Source organism: Carettochelys insculpta, chromosome 2 (genome assembly GCF_033958435.1).
Source record: "Carettochelys insculpta isolate YL-2023 chromosome 2, ASM3395843v1, whole genome shotgun sequence".
Classification (NCBI taxonomy): domain Eukaryota; kingdom Metazoa; phylum Chordata; order Testudines; family Carettochelyidae; genus Carettochelys; species Carettochelys insculpta.
Genome location: NC_134138.1, coordinates 218,099,154 through 218,119,863, shown reverse-complemented (window position 1 = coordinate 218,119,863; position 20,710 = coordinate 218,099,154). Strand labels below are relative to the sequence as shown.

Here is a 20,710-nt window from a genome sequence, read left to right as displayed (position 1 = left end):
TGGATCATTAAGCCAGTTAGTGACACTTCTGTTGTGTACATTTGTGTGTGCTCCAGAACTCTGGTGGACTTCTGACAGACAGCTTAGAACGGGATTTTCTCGACGCTGAACCCATGAAGGAATTGAGCTCTAAGCACCCATTAGTGTGTTCAGAAGTTCAGGAACAAAAAGTTCTTATAAAGGTAATTTTCTGTCACTGACTCTTAGCTGCTTGTGGCACTCTTGCTAACGTAGAGTATTTTGACTGATTGCTGTGCTTGAACTCAGTAACTGCGTCTTTTGCATTTAGAAGCACACTGTTGAAAATAGTAACAATTCTCACTAGACTTTTGGGTCACTACCAAAGAAGTGTGTACTTTTTTAAAACTGTTTTTCTTTCTCTCTCTTCTTTTTCACTTCTCTGGGAACAACTGCAGGTGTCATTTCTTTCTGCTGACTGCTGTTCATTTGGGTCCATGGGCCCTGCTCTTACTGGCTATTATCCCCCTCTCCTGCTACATTCAGTCCCCATCCTATTCATACTGACACCTTCCCTTCTGATTCCTGGATGTCTCATCTGCTTTCCACTACTGTGCTTCTTGGGAGATCAAGGAGTACAATGTTAATGGTGGACCAGTGTAAACACAGCTTGTTAACAGTACTGTCTGAGCATTGGGAACACTAGACTTCTATTGGTAGTCCAACAATTTAAATGTCCACCAACAAAATTTGAAATTGATCTCTCAGATCACAGATTGAGCACTGTAATACAACAGGAGGTCACAGTAGAACTTGTCATGTCAGTGTTCTTAAAAACTAAATATAGCAATTCCATTTTCTTTGTTTTCAGGGCTATTCAATAGATGTAAACACAGAGGCAAAAATGATAGAAAGAGCAGCCAAATATCACAGAGCTTGGAGTGAATTGAAGGAGAAATCTGGATTATTAAAGTTGATGTTCCTTTTTTTGTGTAAGGTAAATTCCAGATTAACATCCTTTGTTGAGTTACTATTTTTCATCTAGAAAATTCAGAATTTGTTTTTAAAGCTTTTGATTTTTTTAATTGAAGCTTTTGGATAGAAAATCTTTCAAGCAGAACTTATGTAAACAGTCAAATGAATTGATTTAATTTAATGAGCACTTAATATTCACTGAATGTGTAAGAAAGTTAATTTCATGGGAAGTAGATATGTTAACTGGAATTATCTTCTTTATTCATCTATTGGCCTTGGATATTTTTTTTGTTTAAGTCTGATCCTTTGGCATATTTGATGGTACCATTTTACCCAAGAGCAAGCCTAGGAGCACTGCAGGCTAATTCACCTTTAACTTCAGAAGTAAGTAAGAGAGTAATGTATTCAAAATCTCAGCAATTATGTTTAAAAATATTTAAACCAACTTAATCCTCGTCTCTTATTTCACCTTTTTTTTCCCTCTGCTGGCCAGTTGTATGGCAATATAACGTACGTTCATGGTGAGTACTGTTGGTAAAAGCCTTCACAGAAATAGGCCAGTTTGTGTTTTTATGAATATCTCCATTGAGCGTCCAGACAGGAACATTCCTGCTAATATGCAAAACTGTTTTAGCAAAGCTTTTGATATGGTCTCCCACAGCATACTTGCCAGCAAATTACAGACATATGGATTGGATAAATGGGCTGTAAGGTAGATAGAAAGATGGCCAGATCATCAGGCTCAACTGTAGTAACCAATGGCTATGGCTGGCTGTTGGGATCAAGGGTTAGTTCTGGGGCTGGTTTTGTTTGACATCTTTATTAATTACTTGGATGAGGAATGGATTGCACCCTCGCAAATTTGTGGATGACAGTAAACTAAGGGGAGAGGTTGATATGCCAGAGAGTAGGGATTGGATCTAGGGAGACCTAGACAAATTGAAGGATTGGCCAAAAGACATCTGGTGAAGTTCAATGAGGACAAGGGCAAAATCATGCACTTAGAATGGAGTAAACCCAGGTACTGCTACAGGCTGGGAACTGACTGGCTAAGCAGCAGTTCTGTAGAGCAGGATCTGGGGTTTACAGTGGATGGGAAGCTGGATATGAACCAACAGTGAGCCCTTGCAGCCAAAAAATCAAATGGAATATTGGGGTGCCTTAGTAACAACATTGACAGCAAATCTAGGGAAGTGATTATTCTCCTTAATCTGGCACTGGTGAGACTGCATCTGGAGTATCATATCCAATTCCAGGCCTGCCCTTTACAGAAAGGATGTGGATGCACTGGAGAGAGTCTACCAGAGGGTAACAAAAATTATTAGTGGGCTGGGGCACATGACTTACGAGGAGAGGCAGAGGAATTTGGACTTTTTTAGTCTACAGAAGTGAAGAGTGAGGGGGGATTTGATAGCCGCCTTCAGTTATTTGAAAGAGGGGGCGAGGTTCAAAGAGAGTGGAGAGAGGCTGCTGCCAGTGCTGACAGATGACACAACAAGGAGCAATGGGCTCAAGTTGGCAGTAGAGGAGGCGTAGGATGAATACTAGGAAAAACTATTTCCCTAGGAGGGAGGTGAAGCTCTGGAATGGGTTACTTACTTACTGCCCTAAATGCAGCCCGTGCCATAGAGCAGTTGCCCTCTGCCCTTGGTGGTGGTGGGGAGTAAGTGCTTGGGCTTCGTACCCAAACTGCTAGGGATGGCCCTGTGTCCAGTCACTGAGGACTGGATTTCCCAAGGATCTTGTAAGTAGGTATCTGACTTACTTACGTTCCTTTGAATGTTCAAGTGTTGGTTGTTGTTGCTGTCCTTTAAAAAAAATATTGATAGCAAATTTGGAAATGCTATGGTCATGATAACTCTTGTCAGTTCTATTCTCATTTCCTTCCTATCTTTCCTTCTCCAAAATGATTTTCAGCTGTAAACAGGCTATTTGGCCTCATAGCCTTCTTTTTTTAATAAATGGTCATGAGTTTTGTTTATCACTTTTTCTCTTGCATTGCTTGTCAGGAGCCAGTTGTGAGCTCACATATACAAACAGGTATTTACATTCATTTTTCAAAATGATTAATTCAGGTGTGAGCAGGCTGTTTTTTTTTGACTGGCTGGGCAACTCATTAGACACTTGAGTGTTGTCATTTCCCATTCAGAATACTTGCTGTAGTTCTGGACTGGAAGTATCCTGAGTTTTTTTTTGCACTTGGCTTTTTCAGTCTTTTAAAATTTATTCATTTTCATCAGGAAATTTTGAAAGTGATGGAAGGAGTAGCTCGTGGTCTGCATACTCTACACAAAGCTAATATAGTTCACGGATCTCTGCATGCACATAATGTGTTTGCTGTGAATCGAGAACAAGGAATTGTTGGAGATTTTGACTTCACTAAATCAGTGGTAAGAATGACAGAACAAAAATTTTCAGATATAATCAAGGATTTCCTTAAATCTCACTCAGAATTCTTTATAGTGAGTTATATTGTAAATGCCTTTGCTGTTTCTGTACCCGTTACCTGTGAAAATATAAAGGTTAGTTTTATCAACAAATTCTTCATTTGCCAGTTGACTTGGAGCACTGCAGTTTGAAGTTCTGTATTCCAGACTTCCCTAGTCCAGCAACACCCTTGGTCTGGCAACTTTTGTGACGCGCCCCCCCCCGCCCCCGGGCACTTTAGGGCTGGGGAACTCATGGGGAGAAACTGGAGGGCTGGGGGCAGGGCCGTTGCCAGACTAGGGAAGAATGGTGCCCTGGCAGCTGTGACTGGAGCAGGGGAGCCCCAGTGTCTGGGGGAAGCCAGTGGACAAAGCAGTAGACTTTTGCCTCCCTGGAGGCTAGAACGGTGGAGTCCTGGGAGTGGACCATTGGCTGGGAGCGGAGGTGCCAGTACTGACCTCCCCACTCTAACACATTCCTGGGTTTGGGGCTGGTTGATTCTTGAGGATGCTTGACCAGGGAGGTTCAGCCTGTACTTCAGATATGAAAGCATGGTGTATGCAGTGATTCTGGATAATTCCAAAACAGTGTTGTAAGTCCGGGTGGGATAAGATTCTGCAAGCATTATAACCTGTTAAAAAATTATCTCAGTGTGGTCCTAATTCAGCAAAATGCTTAAAAAAATGGGTATTGTTGTATTGGGTCAGCCTTGCCTAGGTTTGTCTAGTCCAGTATCCAGTCTCCAACAATGGCATCTAAATTTTCTGCTCATTGTCTTCACTGAGCATGTTCCATCCATAGGCAGGACTTTCCCTGCAGTTGCTTCTCTTGGCGGTAGAGAGTGTAATTCTGTTGGGCACAAGAACTGAGAGTGGTGAGTGTCTTTACTCTGCTCTTGGTAATTCTGGAGTCCAGGCAGCCAAAAGGGGGAGGGATGCAGGTGGCTCAGGTGAGGACCTGAGTCGGACAGAAAAAGCAAGAAGCCTGACAGAAGTGAGACTAGAAGCTAGTTCTTCTGAGTTCCAGACTAGTGCTCTACCATACAACCCACCTTCCTTCTCTGAGCTGACAAAGAATGCTTCCCTCTTTGTGCTATGTACAATAAGGCAGCCAGCTGGATGTCTTTACACACCTCTGCAGATGAGATTTTTAAGAAGTGGCTCCTATAGGTTGGTTATTCAGATGCTTTGCTGCTACCTACCCTTTGTTCTGGACTCATATGTTGCCACTAGAGTTCTGTCTGTTTCAGAATGGCTTAGAGAAACATTGGAGAATAGTAACTTCTTGAATTTCCTTTACTTCAACCATAACATCCCAGGCTGTTTTTCTTGTGGCACAGGAGTTGGGGCTGCTTTCTTTGTTTTTCATTTTGGTATTAGAATTGTTATTTTTCGTGATGGGTGAGCAGCAGCTAGCTAGTCCAGTTTAAAGAGTGATGCCTCCTTGTTTGTATTCTCCCTATGCTCCATTCCTGATGGTGGTAGACCTTTACAATCCCCTGTTTAGGTCAGCACTGAAGGAAAAGCAAGGTAAAGGTGTTTGCATGGGGTTATTGGGAACGGGGAGGAATGTTTCCTGCATTGCCAGTTTGTGTTAAAATTGTTGATTGTAATGTTGTTCCTTGTAGGATCAGCGTTCCTGTATGAACTCTATGATAGTGGGTAGCTTAAGCTTAATGTCCCCTGAATTAAGAAGGGGACACCCGGCATCTCCAGCCTCTGACATGTATGCCTATGGCTGCCTTCTATTCTGGGTATGTTACTGCATGTGAAAATGACATTTTGTTAATATCATGAAAATATAGTAGGCATTATAAATAGCGATAAATGTTACGTCCCTCTTCTGTTTGAACCTGTCTTGTTTGTAATGAATGCTCATATTTTAAATTGAGTGCTGTGAGCAGAGGGAATGGGAATTAGGTCTATCAGCCGACGAATGCGTTTTTCAATACAATTTATGGTGTTCCTTGTCTCCCCAAACAGCAGCACTTAATAAAAATGAGGCTTTTGTTCTGTACACTGTAGCTTGTCAGAACTATATTTCTTATCCTTTCTGTTTAAGCTGCTTTCTCTAGCTTCATCTGCAGGTCAGGAGATAGTTGCCGCCTTTTTCCGTTCCTTCTGTCATCTGAAGGAAGAATGGGATTGACAGGTGCTCTGTTTTTTGCAGTATTGCTTGGATTTTCATTCTCTCTTAACCTGTGGTATCAAGTTAGAGAAGAGAAATGCCCCATTTTCAGTTAGCTAGTGGGTAACATGCTCTTGATTAGCCCATGTTACCTCCATCTGGCCTAGTTTTGTTGTTTTACTGGTGAGCTCTCTTGCTTAAGGGTTCTGAGGATCCTAAGGACATAAATACAGCAACTGTAGAGAGATGTTTGTGCAAGAATTTAGAGATGCTCCATCATAAGTCAGTTTTATGAATATAGTAATTTAGAGACAAGCCCAGGAAGCAGGAGTGGAGAACCCAGTATAGCTGTTCACAGCAGTCCACCAAAAAAGATCTCTAGTCTGACTTTAATGAACAATTATTCCCATCTCATTCACTGGTTTGTTGTTTAATGAGAGCCTCAAGATTAGTACATGGTGTCAGAAATGCCCTATGAGAGAGAGACTAGTAAATATGAGGTTTATTCCTTTATTTGAAAAGGAAAGGTGAACGTGTGGAGCAGCAAGCAGTGAAGAACAAAGGCTCTTTTACATATTTGGTGAGCACAATAGTAGCTTGACTAGCTTAGGAAGGGAGGAAAGCCAAATATGGGTGTGTTGCAGCCTTCATCCAGTCTGCAGTTGTTAGACAAGCTGCAGAGAACTGTAAAAAATTGACAGATCTGAATTTTGCTTATTAGAGACAAAAGCAGAGGAGAAAAATTATGGAGTGAAATCAGCAATCTTTTTTGATGATGTTGGTGTGGATGCATTGGATATTTAAGTTTGAAGAAGATGAAAGCATGATGTTAAGCAAAAAATGGTAATATCAAACTTTTACACTGCAGCTCTCCTCTGACAACAAAAATTACTACATGACCCCAGGTTGGAACCTGAGATTTAAACCTGCCGTAGCTCCACCTTGCAGGGATAGGGACAGGACAAAGGGCTTCCTCTCTGAGGCTTAAGCCCTTAGGTTTTGGCCTTGGATGAAAGGTGCTTGGACTTCAACTCTAGGTGGTGGGTCTTGGGCTTTGATTTCAACTCTGGGCGCTAGCAAGTCTAAGACAGCCAGCCCCTGGCAACTCCACTGAAATGGGGTCATAACCCTTTGGGGTTCCTGACCTAGTATTTGAGAACTGTCATAAAGCAGCATGTCACAGAATTAAGTAGACTCAAGTCAGACTTCTGACTCTGGTGAGCTGCCAGAGTTTCTGGTCAGAGATAAGATTGTTTATGGCATTTAAGACATGTTAAGAAAGAGATTGCTCTGTGAAGGAGATTTAACTTTAGAAAAGGCTCTCTAGATATGCAGGGTAGCAGGAATTATGAAAAACCAAAAAGCTGAATTCACAAGAAAGGATTATCCACAAAAAAGTAAAGAATGTAGCTAGAAAAGGTCAAATCAGAAAAGTGAAACTACTTGCTGTGAAAATCACTGCTAGAAAAGATTGGGAACAGATGGTTAGGAGGAGGGTGTGGATCACAGCATGGTTCAAAAGTGTATTACTTTTGAGAAACAGTGTTATAAATATGGGTAAAATAATCATTTTATAAAATGCTACAGATTCCAAATGCAGAAGTCAAGCACATGGGACACAGTAATACCAGGGTACAAAATGATTTCTTTGCGTCAGTGTTCACAGCTGAGGATGTGAGGGAGATTCCCAAACCTGAGCAGTTCTTTTCAGGTAACAAATCTTATGAACTGTCTCAAATTGAGGTGTCATTTAGAAGAGGTTTTAGAACAAACTGATAAACTAAATAGTAATAAGTCACCAGGACCAGATCGCATTCACCCAAGACTTCTGAAGTAACTCAATGTGAAATTGCAGAACTATTAACTCTAGTTTTTCACCTGTCATTTAAATCAGCTTCTGTTCCAGATGACTGGAGGATAGCTAATGTGATGCCTACCTTTAAAAGAGCTGATCCTGACAACTACAGGCCATTCAGTCTGCCTTCAGTACTGGGCAAACTGGTTGAAACTCTAGCAAAGAACAGAATTATCAGACACATTGATGAGCATAATTTGTTGAGGAAGAGTCGTCACAGCTTTTGTAAAGGGAAATTGTGTTCCACTAATCTATTAGAATTTGGAAAGGATCAACAAGCATGTGGACGAGGGGATCCAGTGGATATAGTGTACTTAGATTTTCAGAAAGCCTTTGACAAGATCTCTCACCAAAGGCTCTTAAGCAAAGTTAACTGTCATGGGATAAGAGAGTAGGTCCTATCTTGGATTGATAACTGGTTAGAAGATCGGAAACAAAGGGTAGGCATAAACAGACAGTTTTCAGAATGTAGAGAGGTAAATAGTGGTGTCCCCCAGGGGTCTGTGCTGGGACCAGTCCTATTCAACGTATTTATAAATGATCTGGAAAAAGTGATAAACGGTGAGGTGGCAAAAGTGCAGATGACACAGAACTACTACAACTAGTTAAGTCCCGAGCAGATTGTGAAGAGCCACAAAAGGATCTTAATAAATTGGATGATTGGGCAACAAAATGGCAGACGAAATTCAGTGTTGATAAGTGCAAAGTAATGCTCATTGGAAAATATAATCCCAACTCTACATATAAAATGATGGGGTCTGACTTAGCTGTTACCACTCAGGAAAGAGATCTTGGAGTCATTGTGGATAGTTTTCTGGAAAACATGCACTCAGTGTGCAGCGGCAGTCAAAAAAAACCAAAAACCTAACAATGTTGGGAATAATTAAGGAAGGAATAGATAATAAGATAGAAAATGTCATATTACCTTTATATAAATGCATTGTACGTCCACATCTGGAATACTGTGTGCAATTGTGGTCGCCCCATCTCAAAAAAGATATATTGGAATTGGAAAAAGTTTAGAAGAGGGCAACAAAAACAATCAAGGGTATGTACCATCTGCCATATGAGGAGAGATTAATAAGAATGGGACTTTTTAGCTTGGAAGAAAGACGATTAAGGGGGATACGATAGAAGTATAGAAAATCATGAGTGTTATAGAGAAAGTAAATAAAGAAATGTTGTTTACTCCTCACAGCACAAGAACTAGGAGTCACCAAATGAAATTAATAGGCAGCAGGTTTAAAACAAACAATAGGAAATATTTTTTCCACACAATGCACAGTTAACCTGTGGAACTCCTTGCTGGAGGATGTTGTGAAGGCCAAGACTATGGCAGAGTTTAAACAAGAACTAGATAAATTCATGGAGGGTAGGTCCATCCATGGCTATTAACCAGGATGGGCATGGAGGGTGTTCCTAGCCTCTGTTTGCCAGAGGCTGGAAAGGGGCGACAGGGAATCGATCACTTGATGATTACCTGTTCTGTTCATTCCCTCTGGGGCACCTGGCATTGGCCTCTATCGGAGGACAGGATACTGGGCTTGATGGACCTATGGTCTGACCCAGTACGGCTGTTCTTATATATATCCTATTGGTGACAAACTGGTTGAGTAATTTTTACGTTGAGGTGTTGTGACCAAAAGGAACTAGTGAGAGGGACTGCATGCTATAAAATTATTCCACTCACACTAAAAACAGGAGCTCAAATTAATATTCTGTTGGAGTCAGATTGAGACTGCAAATAAGAGTAAAACTGATCAACAAAACTGACAGTAACAGGTTATTCTGGAACACGTATACCAGTATCAACAGTAAAACCCCCAAATACAGATTCCTGTTTGTTGCAGTGCCCAAGAATGTCATGCCAATTTTAGGCCCTTCTGCCTGTGGAAGACTCAGGCTGGTGTAGTGTGTGTTCTTCGTACAAGATGGTGCTGAATCTGGCTATTAGGCACTCATTTGGGAATATCATGATCTATTTCAGGGGTTGGGTTGCTTGCAGACTAAACACTCCACCCAGACAAACAAGTGGTTTTCCATCCACGTGGAATAGTACAGATTGATTAAACTCAGCGCAGAGCTTACAATGATGGAAACAGTGAAAGTAATGCAAAAAATTGAGGCACCAATGGAGTGGGTGAGATCCATAGTCATTGCAGAGAAAAATAAGGGCGGTGGCATGTGTCTGATAAACCTTAATAAGACTGTAAAAAGAGAAGCTTTCAGACTACCACTTAAAGACAAGATTACACTTCGGTTTGCAAGTGTGTGATATTTCAATATTTTGGATGTGTTTTCACAATTCTGACAGCTAAAATTAACTAAATTTAAATCCCTATGTGGATTCTGACCCTTACCCTTCAGTATAGTATCAATTCCAGAAGTGTACCACAAAACCATACGTATGATCTGTGAATTTGTTAATGTTGTTGCTACCTCAATGGATAGCATCAGCTGGGAATCAATTTAAGAATATCATTATTGCAGACTTTAAGAAGCCTTGGTTCTTCTTCTAGCAATTGCTCATGTGCATTCCAAGTTGGGGTGTACGCTGGCAGATGCCCAGTCATTGGAAGTGTTTTGCCCTAACCAGTAGCTATAGGGTCGGTACGGTGCCCCTGGAGTGGCGGCGATATGGTTACCAATATATCCACCACCTCACTCATCCCCCACTGACTTCCTTCTCGCCGCGCTGCCAGTCGTTGGAGCTCTTGCCTTTCTCTACCCAACTTATTAGCTAGTAGCCTGTTTTTATAGTGTAAATAGTTCTTAACTCCATGTAAATAGTTTTATTGTTAGCTAGTTAATTCTCCCATCTTCTGATAGCTGAGGCGAGGCTTTCCATCCCTCTTGGTGCCTCATCGCCAGGGAATGCCTGGTTCCCCAGGCATTAAAACTTGTTCTGAGTGTGGCAGACATATGCCCAAGACTGACCCTGTTCAGCTTGTCTGACTTGTTTGGGGGAAGGACTCGTACGTGACTGTTGCTCAGTTTGCAACGCTTTTAAACCAAAGACTTTTGAAAGATAGGACCCAGCGCCTCAAAGTCCTCCTAATGGAAGCGTTGCTTCAGCCCCAGGAGTCCCTAGCAGGATCTGGAAGTGGAGCTTCTTCTGTAGAGAGTGCACTGGCACCATCTACCACGGTGCCAGCTAAGGATGCCAGGCACTGGGAGCAGGTGCAGGCACCATTGCCCTTGCGGCGTTGTGGGAGTCAATCTCCAGTGCCAAAGAGGAGACACGAGAAACACAGCTTGTCGATGTCAAAGTGAGGCGGCCACAGGTCTACTGCTCCCTGCCAAGGGGCCGGAGGTGTGTATGTTGAAGCCGGTGCGGAGTGGGAGCCTGCATTCTCTGGACTTGCCCTCCACGCCAGAGGCGTTTCAAGTGGACCAAAGACTTTTACAGATGATGGTGCTGGGTCCCTCTCCATCTATGGAGGACTGGCACCATAACACCGAGACAGAGGAACGTGCGATGCATGTGGACATGATGCTGGCACCGCTTCTGACACTGTTGGCGACGGCATTGACACTGCATTCGATGCCAAGCGCTCTGGTGCCGTCCCATCAGGGAGTGACGGTGGGCCAGTTTGAGGTGCCTTATGCTCCAGTGCAGGCATTGTTGTGACCGAGGTTGTTGTTGGAACTGACACTAGTGGCTCTGCCATGGTCTTCAGCATCTGAGCTGGTGTTGGAGTCGGATTCCTTCTACTCCAGCTCCAGCCACAGTGGGAGCACGAGAGTATTGTGACACAGCCGTCACAGGGACCATAGTTGCTGTTCGGATGATATGGTTTGGCTGCTGGCTTCTTGAAGTGCGTGGCAGTGGCCCTTTTGGGTCCTGTGGGCATTTCATGAAACACAGACCCAATTCACACACGTACAGCTCACTATGCATTGACGCAGTATGCTAGGGAGGATGCTGCCATAGGCAGGGCTGTCGTATATTCCTTTTTGGGTTCTGACCTCGCCTCCTAGTTAGCTGATTGTTTTCACCTAGCTTGGCGTGCACATGGCCAGTCACTGAAAGAAGAAAAGACAGCTAACTGTTCTGTAACTGATGTTCTTCGAGATGTGTTGCTCATGCCCATTTCAAAACCCTCCCACCTTCCCCACTGTCAGAGTAGCCGGCATGAAGGAACTGAGCAGGGGGTGGGTTGAGCAGTGCATATGTTGATTGGCATATCGGCCCCACTCCAGGGGGTGCTGCACTGACCCTATGGCTACTGGCTAGGGCAAAAAGCTTCTGATGACTGGGTGTGCGCCAGCACACACCCCAACTTGGAATGGACACGATCGATACATCTCTAAAAACAAGAGTTACAGAACAGGTAACTGCCTTTGCAACTAGAGCAGCTAACTTGAAACTAAATAGGCAGAAATGCGTTTGCAGTTATAGAGCTGACTTTTTTTGCAGATATTTTTTCCAGTGAAGGTATAAAACCTGATAAGGTTTCAGCCACTGAAAGTATACCTTTTCCCCAGTCAAAGAAAGGTGTCCCACAGTTCATGAGAGTTGTTAATTATATTGGAAAAGTCAGGCCTAATCTGTCTACAAAAGCAGCAGCTTTGAGCAAACTCCTTGAAAACCAAGAATGGTACTGGCATGCAGAACAGGAGGAATCAGGGAAGGCTGGAAAAGCAACTGGTGCAAAAGCAAGTGGTGAAATTCTATGCCCCAAGCTGGCCTATTAAAATTTCAGCAGATGCTTACCAGTCTGGTTTACAGGCAATGATTTTACAAACAACAGGAGGATTGACAAACCAATGGCATACACATCCAAATCACTGACAGATGCAGAAAAAAGATACTCATAGATTGAGAAAGAGCTTTTAGGAATATTGTTTGTCTGTGAAAGAGTCAATGAGTTTATTTATAGCCAGAAAGTAAATGATGAAATGAATCACCTCAATAGCTTTATTTGGCAAACAACTAAATGGCTGCACCTTAAGGATTCAAAGACTGATGATTAAGCTGCAAAGTATGATTTGGTTGTAACCTACACACCTGGAAAATTCATGTTCAGTGCAGATGCACTTTCCAGAGCAGTAATTCCCACTACTAAACTAGAAAAGACCTTGGAGATATAGATGAAGTCTATGTAGACTTGGTTTGTAAAGTCAATTCCCTTAACTAACAAGAAGTTGCAACAGATGAGAAAGGAAGATGAATCACTTGATATCCCTAAAAAAGTGGTGATAATTATAGGGTGGCCTGAAAAAAATATAGCTGTATCCAACTATAAGAGACTATTGAAACCACAAACATTAAGCGACTGTGATGGATGGAGTGAGTTTCAAGAGCAGCAAGATTGTAATATCAAAGATCTTCTGGGAAGAAACAGTAGAAGATTGTTGAGTGATTTTGGAACTGAGAAGTGTAAAATAAGCACAAGAGATTGTGGTTGTGGCTCAATCACATTACAAATGTGATAGGAAACAGCTTGAAAAACAAGTCATGCCACTAAGGCTGCGTCTACACTACGAGATGAAATTTTGAGTGTATTAATACTGATTTAGTAACTCTGGAATTTATAAATTCAATTTTGACTCTCTTCACCTCCCCATGTGCTCTTCATAAAGTTGACTCATTGGTGCCCCCACGCAATTGGCGAACATTGACAGTTGCAGTAGGGCATTGTGGGAACTAGTCCCACAGTTCCCTCGTCCCCATAGCATTCTGGGTAAGCTTGCTGGTCTTTGACATCTTCCCACTTTGCATTTTCCTCATTCTCCTCCTGTGCTAAGCACATGTCCATTTTTACTGTCAGAAGGAAGGAAAAGTAGGCATCCACAGAGATGGCAAAAAAGTTAACAGGAATCTCTTCTGTAGCTGAATTCTCAAGTGGTGATCTGTTAACTGTCCCCCGACTCCCATGGTTGCATCCGACCCCTGAAAATAACACAGGGACCCTGAAAAGCTAGAAGAAAGAGATGATAGTAAAGTTTTTGGAAAAAAGAGTTGCTGAGGGGGCGGTATTTGGGTTCTCTGTTCACTGTAAGGCTTCTGTGCACAGATTGTGTTCTCAACTGGCCATCCACTGAATGTCCCCCTTTCCCATGATTGCATCCGATCCCTTAAAATAACACAGGGACCAGTACTGTATTCTCAAAGTTAGAAGAAAGAGGATAGAAGAGTCTAGGAAAAAAGATTTTTATCTTCCCTCTTCACTACGTAGCCATTGCCAACATGGGGGATGGCAGTGAAGTCTCATACACTGAACTTATAATGGAAACAGGAATCTCAGCTGGTCCTCCACCTGTAATTTTGGGGTCTCAAAACATGAAGAAATATAGGAAATGTTAAGGGAAAGATGATATAACAGAAATATAAAAGCAGGACGTGTCTGCAATGGACAGCGAGTCACCAGAAATATTTTTGGCAGGCAGGGTGTGGGTGGGCGGGGCTGTGGTCTGCAGCTGCAGGGGTGGTTGAAATGTTGATGTAGTCTCCCCCAAATATCTTACTGCAGGGGGAGACTTCCCCCCTGGTGGCAGCAAGCCCCATTGGTCCATTGCTAGGGGTTGGGGGAGCCCATTGAAGCAGTCCCCCCGAATATCTTAGCTGGTGGCGGGGGGAGAGACTTCTCCCCAGCAGCAGAAAGGCCCCAAAAATATTTTTGGTGGGGGACCAGTTGAAGTAGACCCACCCAAATAACATAGTCTTCCCTGGTGGCAGCAAGCCCCCAGAAATCTTTCCCACCCTTAGAGCCCTGACTGCGCACAAATCAGGATATGGTGTTTCCTGGCAGCATGGTGGTCATTGAACGGGCTGGCGCATCCTTTTATTGGGTCAGGGGCTACCCACGTGATATGTCTGAGCATGGGAAAGACTCTGACTGTGTAGCACTTGTGGAGGAAGGAGGGGGTTTGTGCACAAATGTAGACTGCTGAGAAGAAGTTTCTCTGCCTCTTATGCAATCATGACCACCACAATAGCGGGGCAGTGTCTGGCACCAGGAAGCACAGAAAAAACTTCCAAGTGTAGAGACAGAAGCACAAACTCCGTGCTGGGGTTATTTGTACTGGATAGATGCACTTACAGTGCTAATAGCAAAGAGAGACGCTTCTCAGGCTCTCATACAAATGTGAGCCCACAGCCATAGGGTTCCTGGTCCCTATTTGAAATTCACGGTCTTCCTGTTACCTAATTCCTGTGCAGCTGGAGAACTGCGGCCAAGGTGGAGCACTGAGGGGCATTGTGGGTTACATACGGGACACCTCTATAGGCTAATAAATTCAATTTTAAGACGTGGCACGTCCACACTGGCCTTTAATTGAACTTTTGAATTCGAGCTTGACACTATACCCATCAGTTACCGACAATATTGTGATATTGTTAGTGCTCCCTAAATCGAGCTATTGGTATTTACAGTGAAGACAGTCACATGGTAATATCGAGCTAATTGCCTTAAATTTGAATTTCTCTCTTAGTGTAGATGCAGTCTCAGCCTCTCGGAGGGCTTATGGAGGTCACTTATTTAGCTAGCAGTCCTGTAGCACCTTAAAGACTAACAAATAGTCACAGATGATTATCTGCTGCATGCAGAAGTTTTCAGACTGCGCGGTACTAATAGTGAGTGAGTGATAGCTGCTGTGAAGGGAATCTTCTTCAGACATGGAAATCCAGATGAAGTCTTCAGTGACAATGGGATGCAGTTTTCCAGTGCAGATTTAAGGCATTTCACCATGGATTAGAATTTCTTTTACAAAAATCAAGTCAATATTACTGCCATTTGAATGGATAATATGGATGATAAAGAACTTTTGAGAGAGACTTCCGACAGGGTGATTTTTATAAAGCTTTATTAGTTTACTTAAGTATACACTAGAGAATGGCTCAGCTGGGAAGAATGAACAGATCTAATTTAACAAGAATTCATATCCTCCTGACTTCTCATAACAATGAAACCATATGAAATAAAAAAAAAAAATGAGAAGAGAAAGTAAAAATATTATTTTGACAAAAGGACCCATGATGTCCTCTCTCTCTTAACGCACATGAGAGTGTCCGATGAATCAAGCATCTAGTACTTGTGCCAAAAGGGTACCCTTAAAGAACAGCTAAGTCCAAAACGTAACATAGTCCAGAAAAGATGACAAAACCTCATTTTGGTATAACCAGTGGGGGATCTAAGAGAAATCCCAGAAAGTTCCTGTATACGTGGACTCTCTTGTCCCAACAATTGTTTGATCATTATTAACAGATAGAGGAGAAACTGTCAATCAGGGAGATAATTTGTACTTCAACAAAAGTTTAATAATGAACAGAGAAGTGGGCAAGTCCTGAAAGGCTCGTTGATGTTTGCTAACCTGCAAAGAAAGAGAAAAGTGAGGGGTAAACCCTTGTTCTTCCTCGAGTGTCCCCGTGGGTGCTCCACGATAGGTGTCTGGCTCGCCCCGGCGCCCCAGGTTGGATCTTTTCAGCAGTTTCTGCCAGACCGCGCATGCGCCGGCGCGCGCCGCTCCCTTGCGTGCTCCCGGCCGCGCATGCAATCCGGTCCCCGCCAGTTCCTCTTTAACCGCCATCGGCTGCAGACGGAATCCGCTCAGGCTACGGCCAGAGTTAGCGTATTTAATGTTTTTAAAGTGTTTAGAGCTTCTTTTTCAGTCTTTAGCTTAAGTTAGCTTGTTTATTGTTTTCAAAAAAAAAAAAAAAAGAAAGAAAAAGAAAAGAGAGTAAAAAGTAAAGTTTTACAGCCTTAGTAGCGAGTGGAGCAGCGGAGGCCCGGGGACGTAAGGCCATTAGGCCTCCTGCCGCGGCAGGCTGAGTCTGAGAGGGGAACAGGCACAAAGAAGGTGCTAAGTGCCCTATTAACTCAAAGACTCACCACAATGTCCTCTTCAGGATTCAAAAAGTGTGAGTCATGCCGCAAAGCGATGCCGGCCTCCGATGAGCACAGAAATGCTCCTTCTGCGCAAAGCTCACAGCCAGAGCAAGGAAGGACAGAGAGATGCTGCTGAAAATGCTGCTCTTTGACAAGGCCCTCCAGCCAGACGCGCCGGAGTGGCCTCAGCAGGAGGGACCCACAGGGGCCCATAAAAGGAAAGCTGCTTCCCTAACCCCATCAGCGCAAAAACAGAGGAAGCTTTCACCACCCCGATACCTGCTGGCAGCCACAGCGAGCGGGACGGGTGGAGCGCATAGCCCCCAGCCGCAGTCACAGCTGAGCGGCGGCGGTGCGGATTCGCACGTGGCAGAGGCTGAGCCTCCGGTAACCAAACAGCCGCCCCGCACCGCGGGCAGGGTGGCGGCCAGGCAAGCGCCGGAACCAGCAGCACCGCAGCTCGCAGCACCGACCCCCGGGGAACCGGCGGTGCAGAGCTCGCAGGCACGTGGCCTGCAGGCACCGGGGCAGACCACCCGCGCGGCACCGCAGCGGAGCGTGCCGAGCGCAGCGCAGACAGTGGGGCCGAGATCCCTGATGCAGAAAGGGGTGGAGCCAGCCCCACAGGGGAGGGGAAAGGCAGCACAGAATACCTGGCACTGCAGCCCTTCTCCAGACAGGGCTGCAGGGCTACTCGCTCTAAGCCCTCCACTTATGCTGCAGACTCCAACGAGGCGGCAGGGGTCACCTCCAGTATACCCTGAGCCCCCATCCCCGTTCCTACAGCCAGCATCACCATGGCTCGGACCACCATCGCCCTTCCTGGGCTTTGAACCCCTGGAGTACCGCCACAAATCAGTCTCTCCATTATCTCAATCACCCAGACGATCTCGCTCCCCCAGACACAGGGGGTATGCGCCTCCAGAGTGGTCCAGGTCTCCATCTCCAGAACAGTGCCCGTGTTGCCATGGTCGCCCCTATCACGCGGGGCATAGACACCATAGGCATACTCCCAGGGACAGATCCCCCCCCAGATGGTTCAATATCCCTGAGGCCAATCGCGGACAGGGACGGAAACGCAGATATCTCAGCGGGAGTTGATTCTGGAACCCCGAGATTTTCCCTCACAAGTATCTAGCGAGAGGATGTATCACTGTCAACAGGACCCAGAGAGGTCCAGAGAGGCTTACCATAGCGGTTCCTCGCTATCTTCCCCTGATGAGGCCGCGGCCCCAGGGGACGTCCATCCTCTGGACGATCTCAAACAGTTCCAAGAGCTGTTTAAAAGGGTGGCCTTCACGCAAGGCATCCAAACAGCAGAGGTGCAGGATAAACACCATAAGCTCCTTAAAAACCTGAGACCTCCGGCCTCATCCAAAATAGCTATTCCGCTGATGAAGCAATCATGGAGTCCGCCACTACAATATGGCAGACCCCTGCGTCCACTCCACCTATAAACAAGAGAGCGGATAAGAAGTACTTCGTTCTGACAAAGGGCATGGAGTTCCTGTTCAGCCACCTGCAACCAAATTCTCTGGTGGTGGAATCGTCTCAACAGAGGTCGAAAACTTCTCAGTACAAGACAGGGGGAATGGACAAGATGCCAAGAAACTAGAGTTGTTTGGCAGAAAGGTCTACTCCTCCTCTACCCTACTGTTGTAAATGGCGAATTACACAGCGCATCTAGCGAACCATAATTTTGACAGCTACTCCAGGCTGACTTCCCTCATGGACTCGCTTCCAGAGGACACGAAGCCGGTGCTCAAGGCCATCGTGCAGGAAGGCTACGCAGCCTCGAGGACAGGAGTTCAGATCGCCCTAGACGTAGCGGATACGGCAGCACGCTCAACAGCTATGGCAGTGGTCATGAGCAGGCAGTCCTGGCTCCAGACATCGGGTATCCCGAGGGATCTGCAGGCGAAAATCGTTGATCTCCCCTTTGACACGCAGAAGCTGTTTGCAGTATCAACCACAGCATCCCCAGTACCACAGGGGCTACAAGCAAGAGTGACATCAACAGTACAGAACTCCCAGGCGACGTTCTCAACAGAGCCGTGCGTCCTCGGGGCAGGGCCAAAGGCCACAAGTTTGACACACAGATCGAGGGCTGCACTATCACTACCATCGCGCAATGTCATCCGAAGCTACTGTTCCACCATCGCCTCCGACCATTCTACGACCAGTGGCAAAAGATCACCACAGACAAATGGGTACTGGAGATCATAGCCATGGGTTACGCGATTCCCTTCCAGTCGCTCCCACCGCCACAACCTCCACCCAGACCCCACCTAAAGGACGCCTCCCACGAAGCGAGACTCAAGCAGGAGGTAGGCCATCTTATGCTTATAGGGGCAGTGGAAAGAGTGCCGGAGCAACTCCGAGGGAAAGGGTTCTACTCAAGATACTTCCTCACAGAGAAGAAGATAGGAGGCTGGAGGCCCATCCTAGATCTTTGAGGCCTCAACCGGTACTTGCGCAAGCAATGCTTTGGATGATCACAGTTGCCTCTATACTTACGGCACTGGACGATGGAGATTGGTTTGCAGCCCTCGACTTACAAGACGCGTATTTCCACATAACTATTCACCTGGCTCACAGGCGTTTTCTCCGGTTTATGGTAGGCAAAGAACATTTTCAGTACAAGGTTCTGCCGTTCGGCCTCTCCTCGGCCCCCAGAGTCTTCACCAAGACCTTGGCAGTGGTGTCAGCCTACCTGCACAGACAGGGGGTGTTTATATTCCCATATCTGGAAAAAAAAACGACTGCCTACTGAAAGGGGCCTCGAAGGAGGAGGTACTTCGCATGATACGCGTCACAGCAGACACGTTCTCTTTGCTGGGCCTGGTCATCAATCTGGCAAAATCAAAGATAGACCCCGCATAGGACATAGAGTTCATAGGGGAATGTATAAATTCCATCACAGCAAGGGTTTATCTACCAGATGTCTGCTTTCGCGCCATTGGTTCCCTCATGCAAGTCATCACCTTCAGCCCTATGGTGCCGGTTATGACGTGCTTACAGCTGCTGGGCCACATGGCGGCAGCAGCAACGTTTGTGGTACAGAATGCCCGATTGCATAGGCGCAGCATGCAGCACTGGCTGGCGAGCGTCTACAAACCGGCAGCACACACTGTCCACAGGGTGGTGTCGCCCACGACAGAGGTGCGCAGATCCCTGCAATGGTGGGTGAACCCCAAGAACATGCTAACAGGGGTGCCCTTTCACCAACCACAAATATCTGTTTTTCTCACTACCGACGCCTCCCACATAGGGTGGGGAGCACACATGGGCGAAAAGGTGACGCAAAGACTGTGGTCCTCCACGGAACAGTCACTGCACATAAATATACTGGAGCTCAGAGCAGTGTTCAACGCCTGCAAACACTTTCGAGACCATATACAAGGCAAGTAGTCGGGATCAGTACAGACAATGCCTCCACCATGTTTTATATAAATCGGCAAGGAGGAGCTCGGTCCCGTGCCTTATGTGCGGAAGCAGTCCGATTGTGGAACTGGTGCATCGCCAACAATATAACCTTGAAAGCCTCGTATTTACCAGGTGCTCACAATGTGAAGGCAGACCAGCTGAGCAGGCGCTTCGCACTCACGCACGAGTGGCAGATCCGTTCTGATCTGCTACGACTGATTTTTCATGCATGGGGATTTCCCCAGATAGACCTGTTTGCCACTCAACACAACAAGAAGTGCCCACAATACTGCTCCAGGGCAGGACTGGGACGGGGGTCCCTGAGGGACGCATTTGCGATCTCGTGGAGGGGCCCCCTGCTCTACGCCTTTACTCCCACAGTGCTTATCCACAAAGTCTTGCAGAAAGCCAGGAGAGAGAGAGCCTGAATGATCCTAGTAGTCCCAACATGGGATCGACAGCAATGGTTCTCCTTACTCCTGTGCATGTCGGACCGTCCACCGATGCCCCTCCTGGTGGTGCCGGATCTGCTCACGCAAGCCCAGGGGTCCATAGTGCATCCACACCCCCGAGGCCTGCGACTGCAAGCATGGTTAATCCATGGCTCAGCTCCCTAGAGAGCACGTGTACGGAGGGAGTGCAACAAGTCCTAGAAAGTAGCAGGAGGACTTCCACCAGGAAGCCCTATAAGCAAAAATGGACTCGATTCACTGCATGGTGTTCTACCAAGCAATTAGCCCCCCTTGCTGCGCCTATACCTGTAATACTAGAGTATTTACTGGACCTCAAGAGAGGCGGACTCTCCTTATCCTCGTTGAAGGTCCACCTTGCCGCTATTTCGGCTTTTAGACATGAAGAGGAAGGGCACATGGTGTTTGCCCATCTCATGGTTACCAGGTTCCTCAAAGGGCTGGTAAACCTATACCCCCCTCGGAAACCGCTTCCATCTTTGTGGAGCTTGGACCTGGTGCTTAATGCGCTAACAGGACCACCGTTTGAACCCTTAGCCACGGTTTCCCTCCATCTCCTTACGATAAAGACGACCTTCATTCTTGCAATCACGTCAGCTCGCAGGGTGAGCGAGCTTGCAGCAGTTATGGCAATGCCACCC

At 45.6% G+C, this 20,710-nt stretch overlaps 1 protein-coding gene across 1 annotated transcript in view; it reads left to right on the top strand.

Moving 5' to 3' along the window:
• STK31 (serine/threonine kinase 31) overlaps positions 1-20,710 on the top strand; it is a 92,600-nt gene that overhangs the window by 61,918 nt on the left and 9,972 nt on the right. Inside the window, exons 17-21 of the mRNA XM_074986169.1 lie at positions 57-182; positions 830-955; positions 1,231-1,317; positions 3,174-3,323; positions 4,988-5,113. Coding sequence (XP_074842270.1) covers positions 57-182; positions 830-955; positions 1,231-1,317; positions 3,174-3,323; positions 4,988-5,113 — 615 coding nt within the window. The remainder of the gene's footprint in view (positions 1-56; positions 183-829; positions 956-1,230; positions 1,318-3,173; positions 3,324-4,987; positions 5,114-20,710) is intronic.